The sequence below is a fragment of the Lepidochelys olivacea genome (assembly GCF_965140295.1).
Source record: "Lepidochelys olivacea isolate rLepOli2 genome assembly, chromosome: 1".
NCBI classification, from domain to species: domain Eukaryota; kingdom Metazoa; phylum Chordata; order Testudines; family Cheloniidae; genus Lepidochelys; species Lepidochelys olivacea.
This window is the reverse complement of record NC_140411.1, coordinates 339,223,765-339,240,128: the sequence shown is the minus strand read 5'-3', so window position 1 is coordinate 339,240,128 and position 16,364 is coordinate 339,223,765. Positions and strand designations below refer to the sequence as shown.

Here is a 16,364-nt window from a genome sequence, read left to right as displayed (position 1 = left end):
CTGAGTGGACTCCTATGGCACCTAGGCACTTTTGAAAAATTGATCCCCAAGAAGCAGGGACTTGAACCCTGGTCTACTAAGCTAGATTCTCTAACCCTGACTATTCTTCATAGTGAAAACACTTTAGAAATATCCTGACTAAAGATATCAGACACAGATTAAAGGAGAAAGAGAGAGAGAGAGAGAGAGATCATGGTACCTGCTTGAATCTGCATTAACTTTCTCATTGTCTTCAGCTCTTGGAGAATGGCCTGCAAAGTTGACTGGCAATTACAGGTACAACAGTTTGGTCCAACTGATGAACTGACCCCTGGAAGTTCTCCTGAAGAAGAAGTGAAATAAAATAAGGATACAATCAAAAGAGCTAGACAGGATTTTGAAGCTAACAATGTACACTATTGTGAAACTGGACCCAAGGAAAGCACAGCCAATAATTACCAAAACATTCATTTTTGGGAGAAGGGGGCCATTGGGTTTTATCCAGTTACCAGTATATGAGCTTACATATTCAGGGGGACATGGTATTACAGGGGTTGATGAGAACTGCACAAAACTGTGAACACAATGCACTCTCACAGCAGGGCTCTCTATTGTCAGGCTAGTTCATCTTAGATAACAATAGCTCCAAATCTCATTATAAACATACTCACTTTATCATGGACAAAAAACCCCCATCTCCTAGAACAGCCCTACAAAGAATGGGTAGCGTCTGTGTAATAAAGGTTTATATTAAGAATTAAATAGGGCCTACCAATTCTAAAATTTCTTGGATGCTACCTACACATGTTGCTTTATAACATGAAGAGCAGAGAATGAAAATCACATCCTCTGGTCACAGAATCACAGAAATTACTGATGGGAAAGAACCATCGGCAAGAAAACCTACATAATCTGCTCCATCCTTCTGCCAGTACTGGTTTGTTTCCTACAGCACGTTCTCTCATGCTGTGTCCCAGGAGATTGTGTTCTCACAACTCCCCTTGGGAGATTATTCAACAATCCAATAGATTGCTTTGTCCAGAATTTCTTACGGATATTTCAGCCTCATTTTCCTTTTCTTAATTTCATTCTTTCACTTCTAGTTCTACCCCGCCCTGTAAAACCCTTAACACTGCCTCAGTCTCCAGACTATTTTCACATACTTGCAGGTCTTGAAATGGGGTGGCTCCCAAAAGCTCAGAGAGCTGGTACTTTCCTCTGCTAGCTGTATCTTGTGCTGGAGAATCTAAAGTTTTTGTTAAAAAAGAATTAAGTTTCTAGCCTTTCAAGGTGCAAAGAAAACGTTCAAAATACAAATAGAATGTCAAGAGCTGCAAAGATATCTGTCTGAACCTGCAACCAGACATGAACTGCCCCTATTCATTTCAATGACCATTAATACTGAAGACTAACGATGATTATTTAAATTGGTAACTATTTTACTGTTTTGCAAAGCACAAAAGAAGAAGGATGATCATCTTATGAAGATCTGAACAACCTAATACAAGTCATTTCATTTTTGTATCACAGGTGTGCGGACACTGGGAGAGTACCATTGTTTATTTTTTCTCTAATCTGACTAGTAGAGTTATCATGTGCCCTTTAGTTCTCATTTAGCAAACTCTAAGGATGTCTACACTAGAGAGCTTACAGTGGCACAGCTGTACTGACGCACCTGTGGCACTGTAAGACCTCTCGTGTAGCTGCTCTACACCGACGGGAGAAACCTCTCCTGTTGACATAATTAAACCACCCGCAAGGAGCGGCAGTAGCTATGTCAGCGAGAGAAGCTCCCCTGCTGACATACCGCTGTCCACACTGGCAATTATGTCAGCGCAACTTATGTTGCTCAGGGGAATGTCTTTTCTTCACGCCCCTGAGCAACAAGTTTTGCCAAGTGGAAGTACAGACAAGTAATTAACTCATTTAATCTTCTCTCAGAAGTCCCTCCAGCCTCAATTACTTTTGTTGCTCTTCTCAGAACTCCCTCCTATTTGTTAATAACTTTCTAGTTTCAGCTCGTACCTTCTGGATCAGATCCTCAGCAAGTGTAAACTGGCACAGCTCCACTGGCTTCAATGGAGTCACCTTATTTATAGTGAATGAGCATCTTCCACAATTCACCAAACCCCTGGAAAATCATGCCTGATGTGGCTCACCACGTTTTACCCCTCTCTTCCTTCACATCTCTCCTAAGAGTGTCTTCTTCCAAAAGTCCTGTAAGCACTAGTCCTTCCAAAAGAGAAGTACTGGCAAAACTAAACAACTGAATCTCCCACCAAAAAAATCAAAACAAAGACTGGGAATCAAAGATTAATGGAAAATTTAATTCTTCAATCACACTGCTTTGTGTGACATCCCCATAGATCAGACTGGGGAGGGAAATAAGCAGTGGTAATTCTCCCAAGAGCCTCCCGATTGTGGTACCAAAGTGAAATGTCATTCACAGTAGCTTGCACAGAACTTCACAATATGACCCTTCCTCTCCTTTTTTACATATTTTGATTGCCTTCGGCAAAGTAATTAAGAATGCCACCATTTAAAATTCTCTCCCTGGGAATTTACTGTTAACACCACATTGCGATGAATGGGGAACCTCACACTTCCGAGAACTGCTGTTTCAGGCTCTCTGTGAATTTAGCAAACACAACTGCACCAGTTAACTTGAGTCACGTTTTATGGTTTTGTTTGCAATCTTAAAAGGTAGCAACTTGTTTTTGCTTTTTTCAAATAAAAAAATAACACCACCTTCCTGAGTGGCAGTGTCAAAATTGATGTAATTAGGTCAATGCAATGTCAGTGTAGACACTGTGTTGCTTATGTCGACTGTTACTGGCTTTCAGGAGCTGTCCACAATGCCCCACACTGACAATACAATTGACACAAGTGCTCCTAATGAGGAAGCATACCACCGACACAAGGAGCCAACTGTGCACTCACAAGCAATTTAATAACTGCGGTGGCTGTATACTGACATAAGTTAGGTCGATATAATTTTGTGATGTAGACATGGCCTTAAGGTTCTTTAAAGGGAGGAATGGGACTTTGTCTTCCCAATTGTTCACAAAATGCTCAGGACAGTGTTAGAGCTACACAAACACCACATGAGGAAGATTTTTATTTTTAGTCTTGTGGCAGATTGCTCCGGGTATGCCTACACTTAAATAGCTAGAGTGGCACACAGCAACCTTAGTGCTTCAGGGCTTGTCTACACCTGAAATGCTATAGCAGCACAGCTGAACCGCTGCAGCTGAGCTTCTGTGTAGACACTGCCTATACCAAAAGGAGGGGATCCCTGTCAGCGTAGGTAATCCACCTCCCTGAAAGGCAGTAGCTAGGCAGATGGAAGAATTCTTCTGTCAACCTAGAATGGTTTACATGGGGGCTAGATTGATGTAGCTACGTCTCTCAGGGGTGTCCATTTTTCTCATCCCTAAGACATACCTACGCCTACATAAATTCCCAGTGCAGACCAGCCCTCCAAGTCCCTGAAGAGACTTCCACCAACACCCAATCAAACGACAAAACTTTTGTCATTCACAGGTACTTAAAAAAGCTCCCCCCCCCAAGACAAAAGTTTTGCCACGGCAAGAGGCAGTGTAAACAGCTCGTTGTCGGCAGGAGTGCTCTCCTGTTGAGAACACGAGCTCCACTCAGAGGGGGTGGAATTATTTTGTCTGCAAAAGTGCTGACAAACAGCGTTCACACTGCCTGAGATTTAGCGACACAGCCATGTCGCTAGAAGCTGTGTAGCGTGGACAAAGCCTTAAGGTCAGTAGAAAATTAGGTTCAAGGCAGCTTCCAAATGTGTACGTGCTTGGTATAAAAATTCAGCAACACCACCACCACTCCCTGTCACCTCTAGTAAGGTAAACAGCTATACTAGGTGTCCAAAAAAAGTGAGTCAGTTATATGATCAACAATAACAAAAAAAATCCCAGTCACCCCACATCTGGGCTTCTCGAGGTCATCCTATCTACTCTATCTTCTTTGAACAATAAGCTCCTTGGGACAGGCCCAGTCTTACTTTCTCGCTTGTATGGCATCCAGCATATTGCAGGGGCTTAGCAAATAAAATAAATAATATTTGAAAGTAGATATTTTCAGATTTTGCATATTTGTCTCTAGAACATAGATACTTTGACTAAACAAATACTGCCAGTAAATACCTGTTCTTCTTTCCTGGTACAAATGTAATACATTCCTAATGAAGGTACAGAGGCCTTGACTGAAAACCAAAAGGTCTGTTTTCCCATTGAGGCATGTGGGATTTACATTATAATTCCCATTAGCATTGATAGAAATTACCCATGTAAATCTACCATATGTATTGTAAATGGGAAGAGAGACCACCAGTATTTCAAATCAAAGCAGACTTTTGCCAACTTCATACATATTCATGAAGAGTTTTTATTTTTCTTCCATCATCTCTCTTCCAATCAGTTACAATAGTGGAGTAAGAAACATCTTGTAGAATGGTCTCAATCATTGTTCCAAGCACTACCTTTATCATTTTTAGAGGACAAAAGCAACTCTTTTTTACTGGTTATAAATCAATTTTTAATTTTAAAAAGAGAGCAGACTTTTTATTTTTATGGAGGAGTCTTTAAAGACCCATCTCCCTCCATTCTGCAGGCAAGCCAGCATGTGAATTTGATGACTTATTTGAATTTGATGACTGACTTATATGACAGAAGAGACACAAATACATTGCTTGGTGGTTCTCTCTGCATAATCAGCAAGTACCCCAGAATGGTTCTCTACAAATGGATCCGCTGAGAGTAAATCATGTTGGTGTAACAACATTACTACTTTAACATATTTATTCTTGAAAAGCACTTAGTACAATTCATCAAAAACAATCTGAGTGTAACCAAAAAGCAATTAAGATGGCATATTGCTGCCAGATCCTCTAAAGAATCAGAGAAATAAAATAAAAAAAAATCTAAAAAAATAATTTTGGCCCAGATTCTATAAATACTTCACTTACATGCATGAGCGTTTGCAGGATTGGGATGTTAACCCAGATCCCTGTGTCAGACAGACCTCCACTAAAATCGGTGGGCATTAAATGAGCAAAGGAATCTGCCCATCCTGGTCAGCTTGTAGGATTAGTGTCTTAAGGCCTGACCGAATCAAAGCACCCACTGCCTTCAGTGGTGCAGGATCAGGCCCTTGCTTTGTAATTATGCTTGTTATTTCTTTCCTTTGGTTACAATAATCCCTGCTCCCCCTTCATCTTCTTCCTCCACTCGTCTCTGTTGTCTTCTACACTTGGAACTCCCACCCTATCCCCTTGTGCAGGGCACTCATCCTCCATTCATTCAAATGTCTCCTTAATAAACAAAACCCTGTGAGGCCCATAAACCCTAAAAACAGACTAACACGGCTGATACATAAACCCTGCTGATACAGACTAACACAGCTGCTACTCTGAAACCTAAATTACTGTAGCTCTAAAATATACTGTCACACTAAAACAAAAATCCACAAAACATGAGTTACTGTCACACCATCCTCTGGATTTCCCAATATATGTTTCAGAGTGGCAGCCGTGTTAGTCTGTATCCACAAAAAGAAAAGGAGTACTTGTGGCACCTTAGAGACTAACAAATTTATTTGAACATAAGCTTTCGTGAGCTACAGCTTCAATCTCTCTGGTCACTCGATTACAGACCTAAAAGTCGCAATTCTGTAACAAAAAGAACTTCAAAAACAGACTCCAACGAGAGACTGCTGAATTGGAATGAATTTGCAAACTGGACACCATTAAATTAGGCTTGAATAAAGACTGGAAGTGGATGTGTCATTACACAAAGTAAAACTATTTCCCCATGTTTATTTCCCCCCTCCCCCCCTCACTGTTCCTCACACGTTCTTGTCAACTGCTGGAAATGGCCCACCTTGATTATCACTACAAAAGGTGTGCAGTTTTTTTTTCCCCCTCTCCTGCTGGTAATAGTTCACCTTACCTGATCACTCTCTTTACAGTGTGTACGGTAACACCCACTGTTTCATGTTCTCTGTGTATATAAAATCTCCCCACTGTATTTTCCACTGCATGCATCTGATGAAGTGAGCTGTAGCTCACGAAACCTTATGCTCAAATACATTTGTTAGTCTCTAAGGTGCCACAAGTCCTCCTTTTCTTTTTGCCAATGCATGTGAGACCAATCATTGTCTATACAGGGATGCAGTCAATCCAGGAGGACTGAAACCTAAGCTTCTGAGTACATGGATAGTACTTTCTCTTGCACAGCATAGGGAATAACAACAGTCATCATTTTTGCATCCGCTACAAATGATGAATACGTGTGTGTCCTTATAAGACACACAACAGATATCGTTCTATGCAATTATTAATATCTCTGGGGACAACTACAATTTAGTTGACAATGTTTTTGGATAGAAGCTCACAATTGCCATTTAAAATTTTGATAAACAAGATATCAGAATTGAGGCAGGTTTTATATTAGAAATTCGGAATTTAGGTTGAATGTCAGGGAAATTTCTTGGACAGAAAGAAAGATCTAGCAGATTACGGAAGAATCTCCCAAGGGAGTAGAGAAAGCTCATTTGTGACATTTACAGCACTAAGAAAAAATACATTTAAAAGCACTGGAACATCCACCTCAGAGAACAAGCCTACATTGGAAGCGGGATGGACAACATGCTCCGGATTCCAGCACAATTTATCCCTAACGGTCCCATAAGAACAAAAGCCTACATGTGCATGTGCCCTGTGTTGAAAAAATTGGCATTTTAGATCATGGCTACAATGGTATTTCATATCTGGAGGTAAAAAGTAATTTAAGACCGATTCTGCCACCCTTACTCACACAGAGTTGGATTTTATTCCACAAGCAGTCCTCTGATCTCATTGTGCTACTGACTTCATTGTGCTACTCAGTGTGAGTATGAGTGACAGAATCTGGCCCTTAGGGAGCTATGAATTCAGTAACAATGGTTTTAATAAGTACAGAAATAAAGTTTATAGAATAAAATATTAATATTATGCCCTACCACTAGGAATCCACTTTAAAACTTAAGACCTATGGGAGCAGCATGCACCAGGTCCACACCCACAGTCTTTCAAAGTGATAACTGTATTTAATGTTGTTAATTATGAAGTATCATTTATAATTTATTTATACATACTATAATTATCTGAACATAGGTAGATATTTAGTATAGTAAAAATGGTATTTGGAATATCTAATCTAGATCATACCATTGGATCCTACAGTTCTTGTTTCATTTTGGAAGCTTTTAGACCGAGTCCCATATTGCCCTGAAAAATGGCTAGTTTGAGGTGACACTTCATTCCATGCACCATTCTGAGAAGGATGGAGGCTCGCCTGGGAGTCTGCCAGGGCAGTCAGGCGCTGGGCCCATGCTATATCTAAATCCTGGGGTTCTTCCTTCAGTTTTTCTCCTTCTTTGCCAACTCGCTGATAGATTCTTCCAGTGCTGTCATTCAGTAATCTTCTCATCCCTGTAATTTGTTTTTTAATTTCCCGGCTTTCATCTCCTAATGAAAACAGAGCCACAGTTATCAGTGTAAATTAGCAAAAATGGTAATGGATAGAGATTAGTGATTTAGGTGCCAATAAGAGTTTCTAGCTGCTGGACTACAAAGCAACAAATAAATAAAAATAAAAGACATACTCGAGTGGTAGTTATGTATTGTGCCATGCTTTAATACACAGCAGTATTAAAACAGTAGTTGGGATATCCATGGTTAAAAAACCCTCTCATCTTGGCTTTCCTAATACTGTTTTTAAAGCTCTTACATATACCATACCATGGTTTTTAAAGCTCTTACGTATACCATACAATGGTATTTGGTTTGCTGTTTTCTGCTGAAGGAAACAACAATGGGTATAGCTGTTTCAAATACTTTTATGAGCCTAATCCTATTCAGACATTGACCTCAATGGGAGTTTCATCTGAGTTGAAGGGTGCAGGATCAGACTGTAAAGAGAGAAGCCAGATACCTATTAAGGGATAGACCCATCTCCCGTTGACATCAACAACATAGCTGCCATTGACTTTAATGGGAAAAGGATCAGTCCCCTGGTCCACAGAATTTCATAATAATGGGATACATAGAAATAAATGAAAAAACAGCTAATATCTATACAACCTTATATAGCCAAACTTCTGGACGCCTTAAAATGCAGATTATATGAGAAAAAAGAAAATATGTACAAGAAAAATGTAACTGTTTCAAATAAATTCAGCACATTTAAATAATAACAATTACATACTTTAATGCTCTCAGCACCGCTTAAGTATTAATTTTATGTATGAAACTACTGATTGCACAATGAATATATATGTTTGGGGCAGATAGTAGCTATTTTGCTCATTAAAGTAGGCATTACATTTCATTAGTAATAAGGAAATATTCATAACTACTGAAATATGAAGCTTCTATTTTTTACTGGTAATAGGGAAAAAAAATCAAACAGCATAAGCAAGAGGAATAATGAAGATCAAGGAACTGATCAAATCAATCCTCCTCTTAGAATACATTTAAGACGGTGCTACTTGGCATCATCTGTTCTTTAGAAAAGATTTCAATTTCCATTCTTACATACCACCCCCAAACTAAAACATTTTCAGGAAAAATAGCTGTACAAAACAGATTTTGAGAAAAAAATGTGTAATGGCTCCACTTCAGCAAGGTCCTTAAACACATGCACAACTTCAGGAATGTAAATAGCCAGTCTCATCAACTTCAATGAGACTATCCATGAAAATTCGGCTGTTGTGATGCCTAAAATAACTTGATAACAGTTAGACAGTTGAGAACATAGCACATCATGTTGACCAACATGGTCTCATTGTTTCCTTGTACTCCCGCATCTGTATGTCTGTATCCATTTGCTGTCTCTTGTCTTATAGATTGAAAGATCTTTGGGGGTAGGGACTGTCTTTTTGTTGTTTCTACACAACATATTCTGGGGTGAATTCTACGCCACTGCACAATGCAGAATTTTGCAGAAATTAACGTTGTGCATGCAGAATTTCCTTTCCCCCACAGAAATGGGATGCAGTGCTGCTAGCCACTACTAGAGGCTACTGGACTCGACAGAGCCCAGCTTGCACATAGAATACACTGCTGGGGGGAGGGAGAGGGAGCTAAAGGGTTCCTAGCAGCTGTAGTTTCCAGCGTATCCTGAGGGAAGGAGAGGGTGGCATGCAGGAAACTCTGTGCAAGCCTGGGACTGAGCATCAGGCTGTTTCTCCCTCTTGGATCCGGGGCTCTGTGGAGGGGAGGGGGACGGGTGTCTGGGTAAGGGGGGCGCCGGAGCTGGGCTCTGGGGAGGAGGGGGTTCGGGTGTATTGGCTGGCGGGGGGAGGAGGCAGCAACAGGTGGGCTCTGGAAGGGAGGGGTTGTGGGTGTCTGGCCCCCTGGGTGGGCTCGGAGGGACAGATGGGAATGTGGCAGAGAAACAGGAACTGGGTTGTCACATGGGGTTTCTTTGACTCTCTACTCCCGGGGGAATTTTTGTGTGTGTCTGTATTGTTGATAGGTATTCTGAAATAAATTACCAAAATAATTGACACTGGCACGATTATGTAGTGTTATTTTGACAAATAAAATGTGCAGAATTTTAAAATATTGTGTGCAGAACTTTTAAATTTTTGGTGCAGAAACTTAAATTTTTTGGCACAGATTGCCCCCAGGAGTAACAATACTCAGCGCAGTGGGGTCCTGCTCCATGACTGGGGCTCCTGGGTGATACAACAATACAAATAATAGCAGCTGTGCGCTTCGGTACCTTGCTGAACTGGAGCCTTTTTTTTTTTTTTTTTAACTAATACACACTATAGGTCTGTAATTGTGCATCCTGCAACCCCAGTGTGCCCATGGGGCCAGCTATGTTGAAGGAGAGCTCTGGTCTTGAGTGGGGAATAAACATGGGAGGACAGCTGCAAAATCTATCTCCAGAGAATCAATGCATCTCCCATCTGACCTGGCTTCAACATTGCTATGGCTGGCTCTGCTCCACTGCAGAGCTGTGAGTAAAAGTGGCAAAATCTAGCTCTATTTTAATATATCACACGCATTTTTCAAGAGAAATGCTCATAACCAAGGTGTATGACAAAATATACTTATTATTTCTAGTTCAACTATAACTCTTTTATGCCAAAGTGTAACTAATTTGTAATTTTCAAGTGGCCTAACTTCAAGCTGTCTTAATAAAGTTCAGATACTACTTATTCTGAGGAACGGATGTGCTCTCTTTAAAATAATGTTGAACTGTGTCTTTAATGAGTGAGAATTTGTGTACAGAATTTACAATACTGCTTTGAGAATCATCAAAATACTTCAAATTAAAACAGGTACAAACTGAATTCTCCCACTGACAAATGCATGTGTGCTTCCAGGTGCTAAATATTTAACTGTATTAAGTAACAACAGTGTATTTATAGCAACTTGGATTAATGAAACACCACTGGTAATGTTGTAACGTAATGCCTAAACCCCTACTTCACCAGTATGTTGTCACTATTTTTCTTTATTGTTATACTTTACCTGTATGTACTATGTTATCTAAATGCAGGTCACTGTGTACTTTTCATATAGATTAATTTCATGGGCTGTCTTTATCACAGTGTTACATAGAACTATGTAATTTTGCTACCCCACATTGTGAAAAAAAATTATATGACTATACTGTAGTAGCTAAGAAATGGTATGTTATCATGAAATGAAAATCTCTACTGAGATTACACGTTCATACTTTGCTTTGGCATTTCCTGACAAAGTGCATAAATTAAACAAATAAACTTAATGTTCTCTTAGCACAGCTTTTTAAATTTAACTTCCCATTTTTTATTTTAAATAAAAAGTAGGAAATATTTTAAAAATATAGTCAGTTTTACCTTTTACTTTACACAGCTTCAAAGTTTTGCTGAATTACAAATAATTGCAAAACAGCATTTAAGTTCTTCCATTCAGAACATCACCAGAATGCTGCCTTCCTGGACAAAGGCCAGCAAAACTCAGCTGCCGTATTTGAAGAATTTACACGGACCAATTCAAAGCACTTCAGGGGACCAGGGGGTTTAAAGCACACAACTACACACACGTGCATGCACAGTGCATCCTCTCTTACATTCATCGGTAATGAACCAGCCAAAACTCTCATACTCAGGCTATATGATTTACAAACACTTGGTCAAAAGAAAGTGAATTTCTCCTGGCACAAAAGCATGCAACCCTCCTCTGCAAGGACTATTTCCATACCAAAACATAACTTTCAAACTCCAGCTGTTTCTGCTGTAATCCTCTTCAGACATCACCAAATTAGGGTTTTGAAGTACAGGCAATTATGAAGGCCAGTAAGTAGAAAAAGTGGGAATAGGACTGCCAACCTCATGCCTCCCTGATCTGTGCACATTTCCCTAGATTAAGGAAGTATTTTGGCTGAGAAAGCAGAGGCAGGAGGGGGACCCTTTTCATCACATCATAGGTTTTCCAAAATAATTGAAAAGTTGTCCTGGCTGTTTTGTAGCTATCTCGAATTAGCCATTTCACTTTATAGCTAAATTATGCACATCTGGTATAACAACATTCCTTCCTTGTACTCTTTGGCCCCAGTCCTGCAAGGACATGGGCCAACCCCTCAGCCCAGGTGGAACCCCAGTGAAGTTAACAAAAGGTCCACATGGGTGCAGACATGCAGCTCAGCAGAGCAATTTACAGGATCAGGTTCTTAGGGTCAGATCCTCCATCAGTGGGAGTTTTGCTATTGACTTCAACAGGAGCAGGAGTTAGCCCTGGATGAGCTTAGCAAAGGGGAAAAAAGCACCCTTTACTGTGTGTGCTTCGTGTAAGATTTCCAAAAGATTATAATCAGTCAGATCAAAAACATTTTCCTCTGGAGCAGGGCTACTGTACTTTCATGCTACATTACAATGAATTTTTTAAAATGAAAAAGTGTACTTCAAATCCACCCCCCACTAGGAATGCTAGGAACGATTAAGACAAGGATAGATAATAAGACAGCAAATATAATATTTCCTCTATATAAATCCATGGTACATCCACACCTTGAATACTGCGTGAAGATGTGGTCGCCTCATCTCAAAAAAAGATATATTGGAATTGGAAAAGGTTCAGAAAAGGGCAACAAAAATTATTAGGGGTATGGAACAGCTTCCGTATGAAGAGAGATTAATAAGACTGGGACTTTCATCTTAGAAAAGAGATGACTAAGGAGTAATATGATTGAGGTCTATAAAATCATGACTGGTGTGGAGAAAGTAAATAAGGACATGTTATTATAGCACAAGAACTAGGGGGTCACCAAATGAAATAAATAGGCAGCAGGTTTAAAACAAACAAAAGGAAGTATTTTTTCCCACACACCGCACATTCAGTCTATGGAACTCTTTGCCAGAGGATGTTGTGAAGGCCAAGACGATAACAGTTCAAAAAAAGAACTAGGTAAATTCATAGGGGATAGGTCTATCAATGGCTATTAGCCAGGATGGGCAGCGATGGTGTCCCTAGCCTCTGTTTGCCACAAGCTGGGAACTGGTGTCAGGGAATGGATGACTTGATGATTACCTGTTCTGTTCACTCCCTCTGGGGCACCTGGCATTGGCCACTGTCAGAAGACAGGATACTGGGCTAGGTGGACCTCTGGTCTGACCCAGTATGGTCATTCTTATGTTCTTATTTGAAAACACAGCTATATAAAAGAAACCCTTTTTCACGTTTAACTATACAGTAATAGCTGCTGACAAAAAAATCATACTTGGATATAATTCTATTAAAACTAACAAATAACTTCATAGACTTATGTAAAGTCAACTTTTTCTGTATGAATAAATTGTGGAAGATATTATTCCTGGAACAGAATATATTCTTGGAATTACTGAGTAATTTATGCACTGTTCCACCGTTCCAAGCACACATTATTTATTTTATCATGACAAAATAAAGTTATTAATCTGCTGACTTCCATTTTAACAATGTGAAATGCTGTAAAATGCACAGACACCTGCATTACAGTACATTTCAGTTCCACTTTATATCAGCCATAAACATCTCTGTTTTGGACACCTCTTCAAAACAAATGCACACAGCATACTGTATGTGGCATTCGATTTTATGAAACTATAAAAGTTCTTCACTGTTAATTACACAGACAAATGTCTCATCACACATTTGGCTACCAGGATAATAATTAGTTTTCCACATTAACCTTTCAAACTAGAGCATGAATTTCAAGTCAAAAGCACTGTAAAAAAACTCAGATAGGAGGTATCTTACATTATACTTTAACATTTTTGTGAAGATAATAAAATACAAAGACTGAAGAAAGGAAATTATGTATGCAATCAACTTTTAAAAAGCCATTGTGTCTATATGTAACAGTACTGTCTGCATGATACAGTAGTACAATCCTCTCAAGGACTTGCGTGCTCATCTCTGAGCTAACATTTTTGTGCTAAAACAGACATGCTGTCAGTATCTGCCAGACAGTTATGGGGCTTTACTGATTCAAACATCAGACCCAGAGCCTGAGCCTGACAACCTTCACTTATATGAATTTAATGGGACTATTCATGATCAGAGATATTGGATTTGCTTTCAAATCCACCTCTCATTGATGTCAACTGAAAGACTCATATTGACTTCACTGGGAGGTGGATCAGGCCTTTAATGAGGTGATGTCTTGAGTATCTTCAAGTCCTGCTGAAGTCCATTGGTTAAGACACTTAGCTCTTTGCTGCAGAGGCTCAGAACCTCTCAAGATCAGGCTCTAGATAAGACAGGAGTGGAAATGTAAAAGGAAGAGTACACAGCCACAAAAATCATGAGCAGTTCAGTGATAACCAGTTCTATCAAGCTGTAGTTAAGGAAGACTATATATTACATCTCTGTTTTCTTTACACATTTTTGACTGTTGATTTAATTCAATTTTGCGATGGCAGTGTTAGCAGCCAGGCTACAGAGGTGAAAGGACATTACATTAAGACATTACATTAATCCTCTGTCCCACCCACAGCAGAAGCAACACCAAACAAATAGCAGCTTCCTGGAAATTGAATTTCTGTTATCCAGATGTCAAAGATGTAATACCCCAATCACACAAACTATTGCCAGTGAAGCATGCCAGTGAATATGCAATGTAAATGGGGTGAACAGAGAGCTGCAAAACTGCCCAGTCAGCATCTGGCCCTGAGAGCGAATGATAATTAGCACTCTGTGTAGACTCTAATAAACATTTATGTCTGAAACTACAACTTTTAGCAATGTTAATAAAGGATATATTGGCAATCTGTAAAATAAAAACGTCTTGAAGAGAATGTCCATATTAAACAATGGCATACAACTCCTGTCTTTACACTGCCCCCTAATTGAAAATGGTTACGCTGTGTTGCTCATAAATTAATCGACACAAGAACATACCTAAAAAAACCGACTGTGTTTCTTTGGTCTCCCCATTAACATCATTGCTGAAGTCAGAGATCTTATATACCTCATGATGATAATCTGGAATGAAAAAGTATAAAAAAAATTAGAACTCAAGTGATCTGGAAAAAATGAACACTGAACACATTGCTACAGTTTTATTAATCATTTATCAATATATCTGCAGTTTATTCCATGTACATCAAATTAACCACAGAAAATGTGCTCTGTATCAGCACTCCCTAAAAAACTTTGCTCAAACTGAAGAGAACTGAAATATTTCACACATTTTAGGGACAAGCTACGCCTGGCTTATATTACTATGTTCATTTTCACAGTAAATTATTTCACCAGATGCCTATTATCTGGATTCTTGCCTTACAGATGGAAAGCAAATGTATAATGTAAATGAAAACTTTACCCTCTTATAGGCCAAGGGAAACTTTCACACTTTATCTCAAAACAAAATTAGTGATATATATTATGGGATAAATTTTTAGTTCTGTGGCCTGATCCTGTGCTGTCATTTGGCCATTGAATTCCTATGGGACCAGATTTGGGCACTATATATGGATATTGACTGATGGCAATTGATTTCCACAGCTATCATAAAAACACTGATTTTCTATTTCAAATGAAATGCAACTTGGATAAACAGTCTGAGCTCTGACCACAAGAGTGCATTTAGTAAAAACAACTACACTCTTTACATGCACACAAGAAGAGAGTAGCATTTACAACAGGGAATACTGGAGACAGCAAGCCAGGATTCTATTTCTAACTCTGCTACTGACAAACCTGACAGTGACCGTGACCTCGTGACTGTATGACCTGCGAAAATCACTTTGGACTGAATAATAAGGTACTAAGTAGCTCTTGTGAGATGTTGTGCACACTCAGTTCCTACTGACTTTAATGAGACTTGAGCATACTCAGCACCTCACCAAGACTGGGTTCTTTAATTCCAGATGTCTCAGTTTCTCCCTTTGTAAAGTGGTGTTTATAACATTCACTTGCTTCAAAAAGGTGTTGTGAGGCTTCCTTAATCAATGTGTGGGAAAGTGCTTTGAGATATTCAGAAAAATGGCACAACAGAAGCTAGGAGTATTATGTTCACTCTTTTTATGAGAAAGGCACCTGCCTCTCTGACAAAATAATCAGGTCCAGAATTCAAAGATCCCCTAACATACGAACTCTATTGTTACTTATTATTTGTAAAGCACTACTAGTGTGACTACCTCAAAAAAAAATAATAAAAAAAGACTCTCTCCTGCAGCAAACCAAAATCACACATAATACAGCAACATGACAGACAGAAGGGCTATAAGGGAAGGATGAGGACTATGAATGTAAGGAAGGAAAGGTGAAGAAGTGAGTGATGATAGGTAAGTCAGAAGAAATGGGGTTTAGTTTTGGTTTTTTTGGATGGGGGCAGGCAGATGGATGAAGGAGAATTAAGTTGCACAGCACGTGGAACCACAGATAAAGTTCCAGGTACACAGGTGGGAAAAGCTAGAGTCTCTTTTGTGAGAATTATAAAAAAAAAGAGGACTTACCAGAATCTGATACATTATTCATTTTTTCCTATATTTTTATACCTCCTGATGAAGATTGTCAAAATCTGGCTGTAATAGCGCTTAAGAACTATAGTGAGGGGCAGATTCATAATGCTCAGAGAAACAGATTGCATGCTATCTCTCTAAAATGTTCCCTATGTCTTCAGTTAGATATGGTACCCTTCACTGTTCCTTAACTGTTGTATGACAGGTTTCACAGTAGCAAATAAATTTGTTGAATGACAGTTTCTGCATTTCACCTAGAGGTGGCTGCATTGGAGGTATACACAATTTTATGTACACAGTAGTCTGAATTAGTTCGTTATGATGATAAAGTGCTTTGAGATTTCTTGGGATGAGAGAGGCTACAGTATACAGTAAACATG

The 16,364-nt window shown here is 39.3% G+C and overlaps 1 protein-coding gene across 4 annotated transcripts in view; it reads right to left on the bottom strand.

Annotated features, from left to right (window-relative positions):
• BEND7 (BEN domain containing 7) overlaps positions 1 to 16,364 on the bottom strand; it is a 75,623-nt gene that overhangs the window by 56,844 nt on the left and 2,415 nt on the right. For all 4 annotated transcript variants that reach the window (XM_084648786.1, XM_084648788.1, XM_084648785.1 and 1 more), the window contains exons 2-4: positions 14,420 to 14,503; positions 7,211 to 7,510; positions 200 to 322 (exon numbers count right to left, since the gene is read on the bottom strand). In XM_084648786.1, coding sequence (XP_084504912.1) covers positions 200 to 322; positions 7,211 to 7,510; positions 14,420 to 14,503 — 507 coding nt within the window. The remainder of the gene's footprint in view (positions 1 to 199; positions 323 to 7,210; positions 7,511 to 14,419; positions 14,504 to 16,364) is intronic.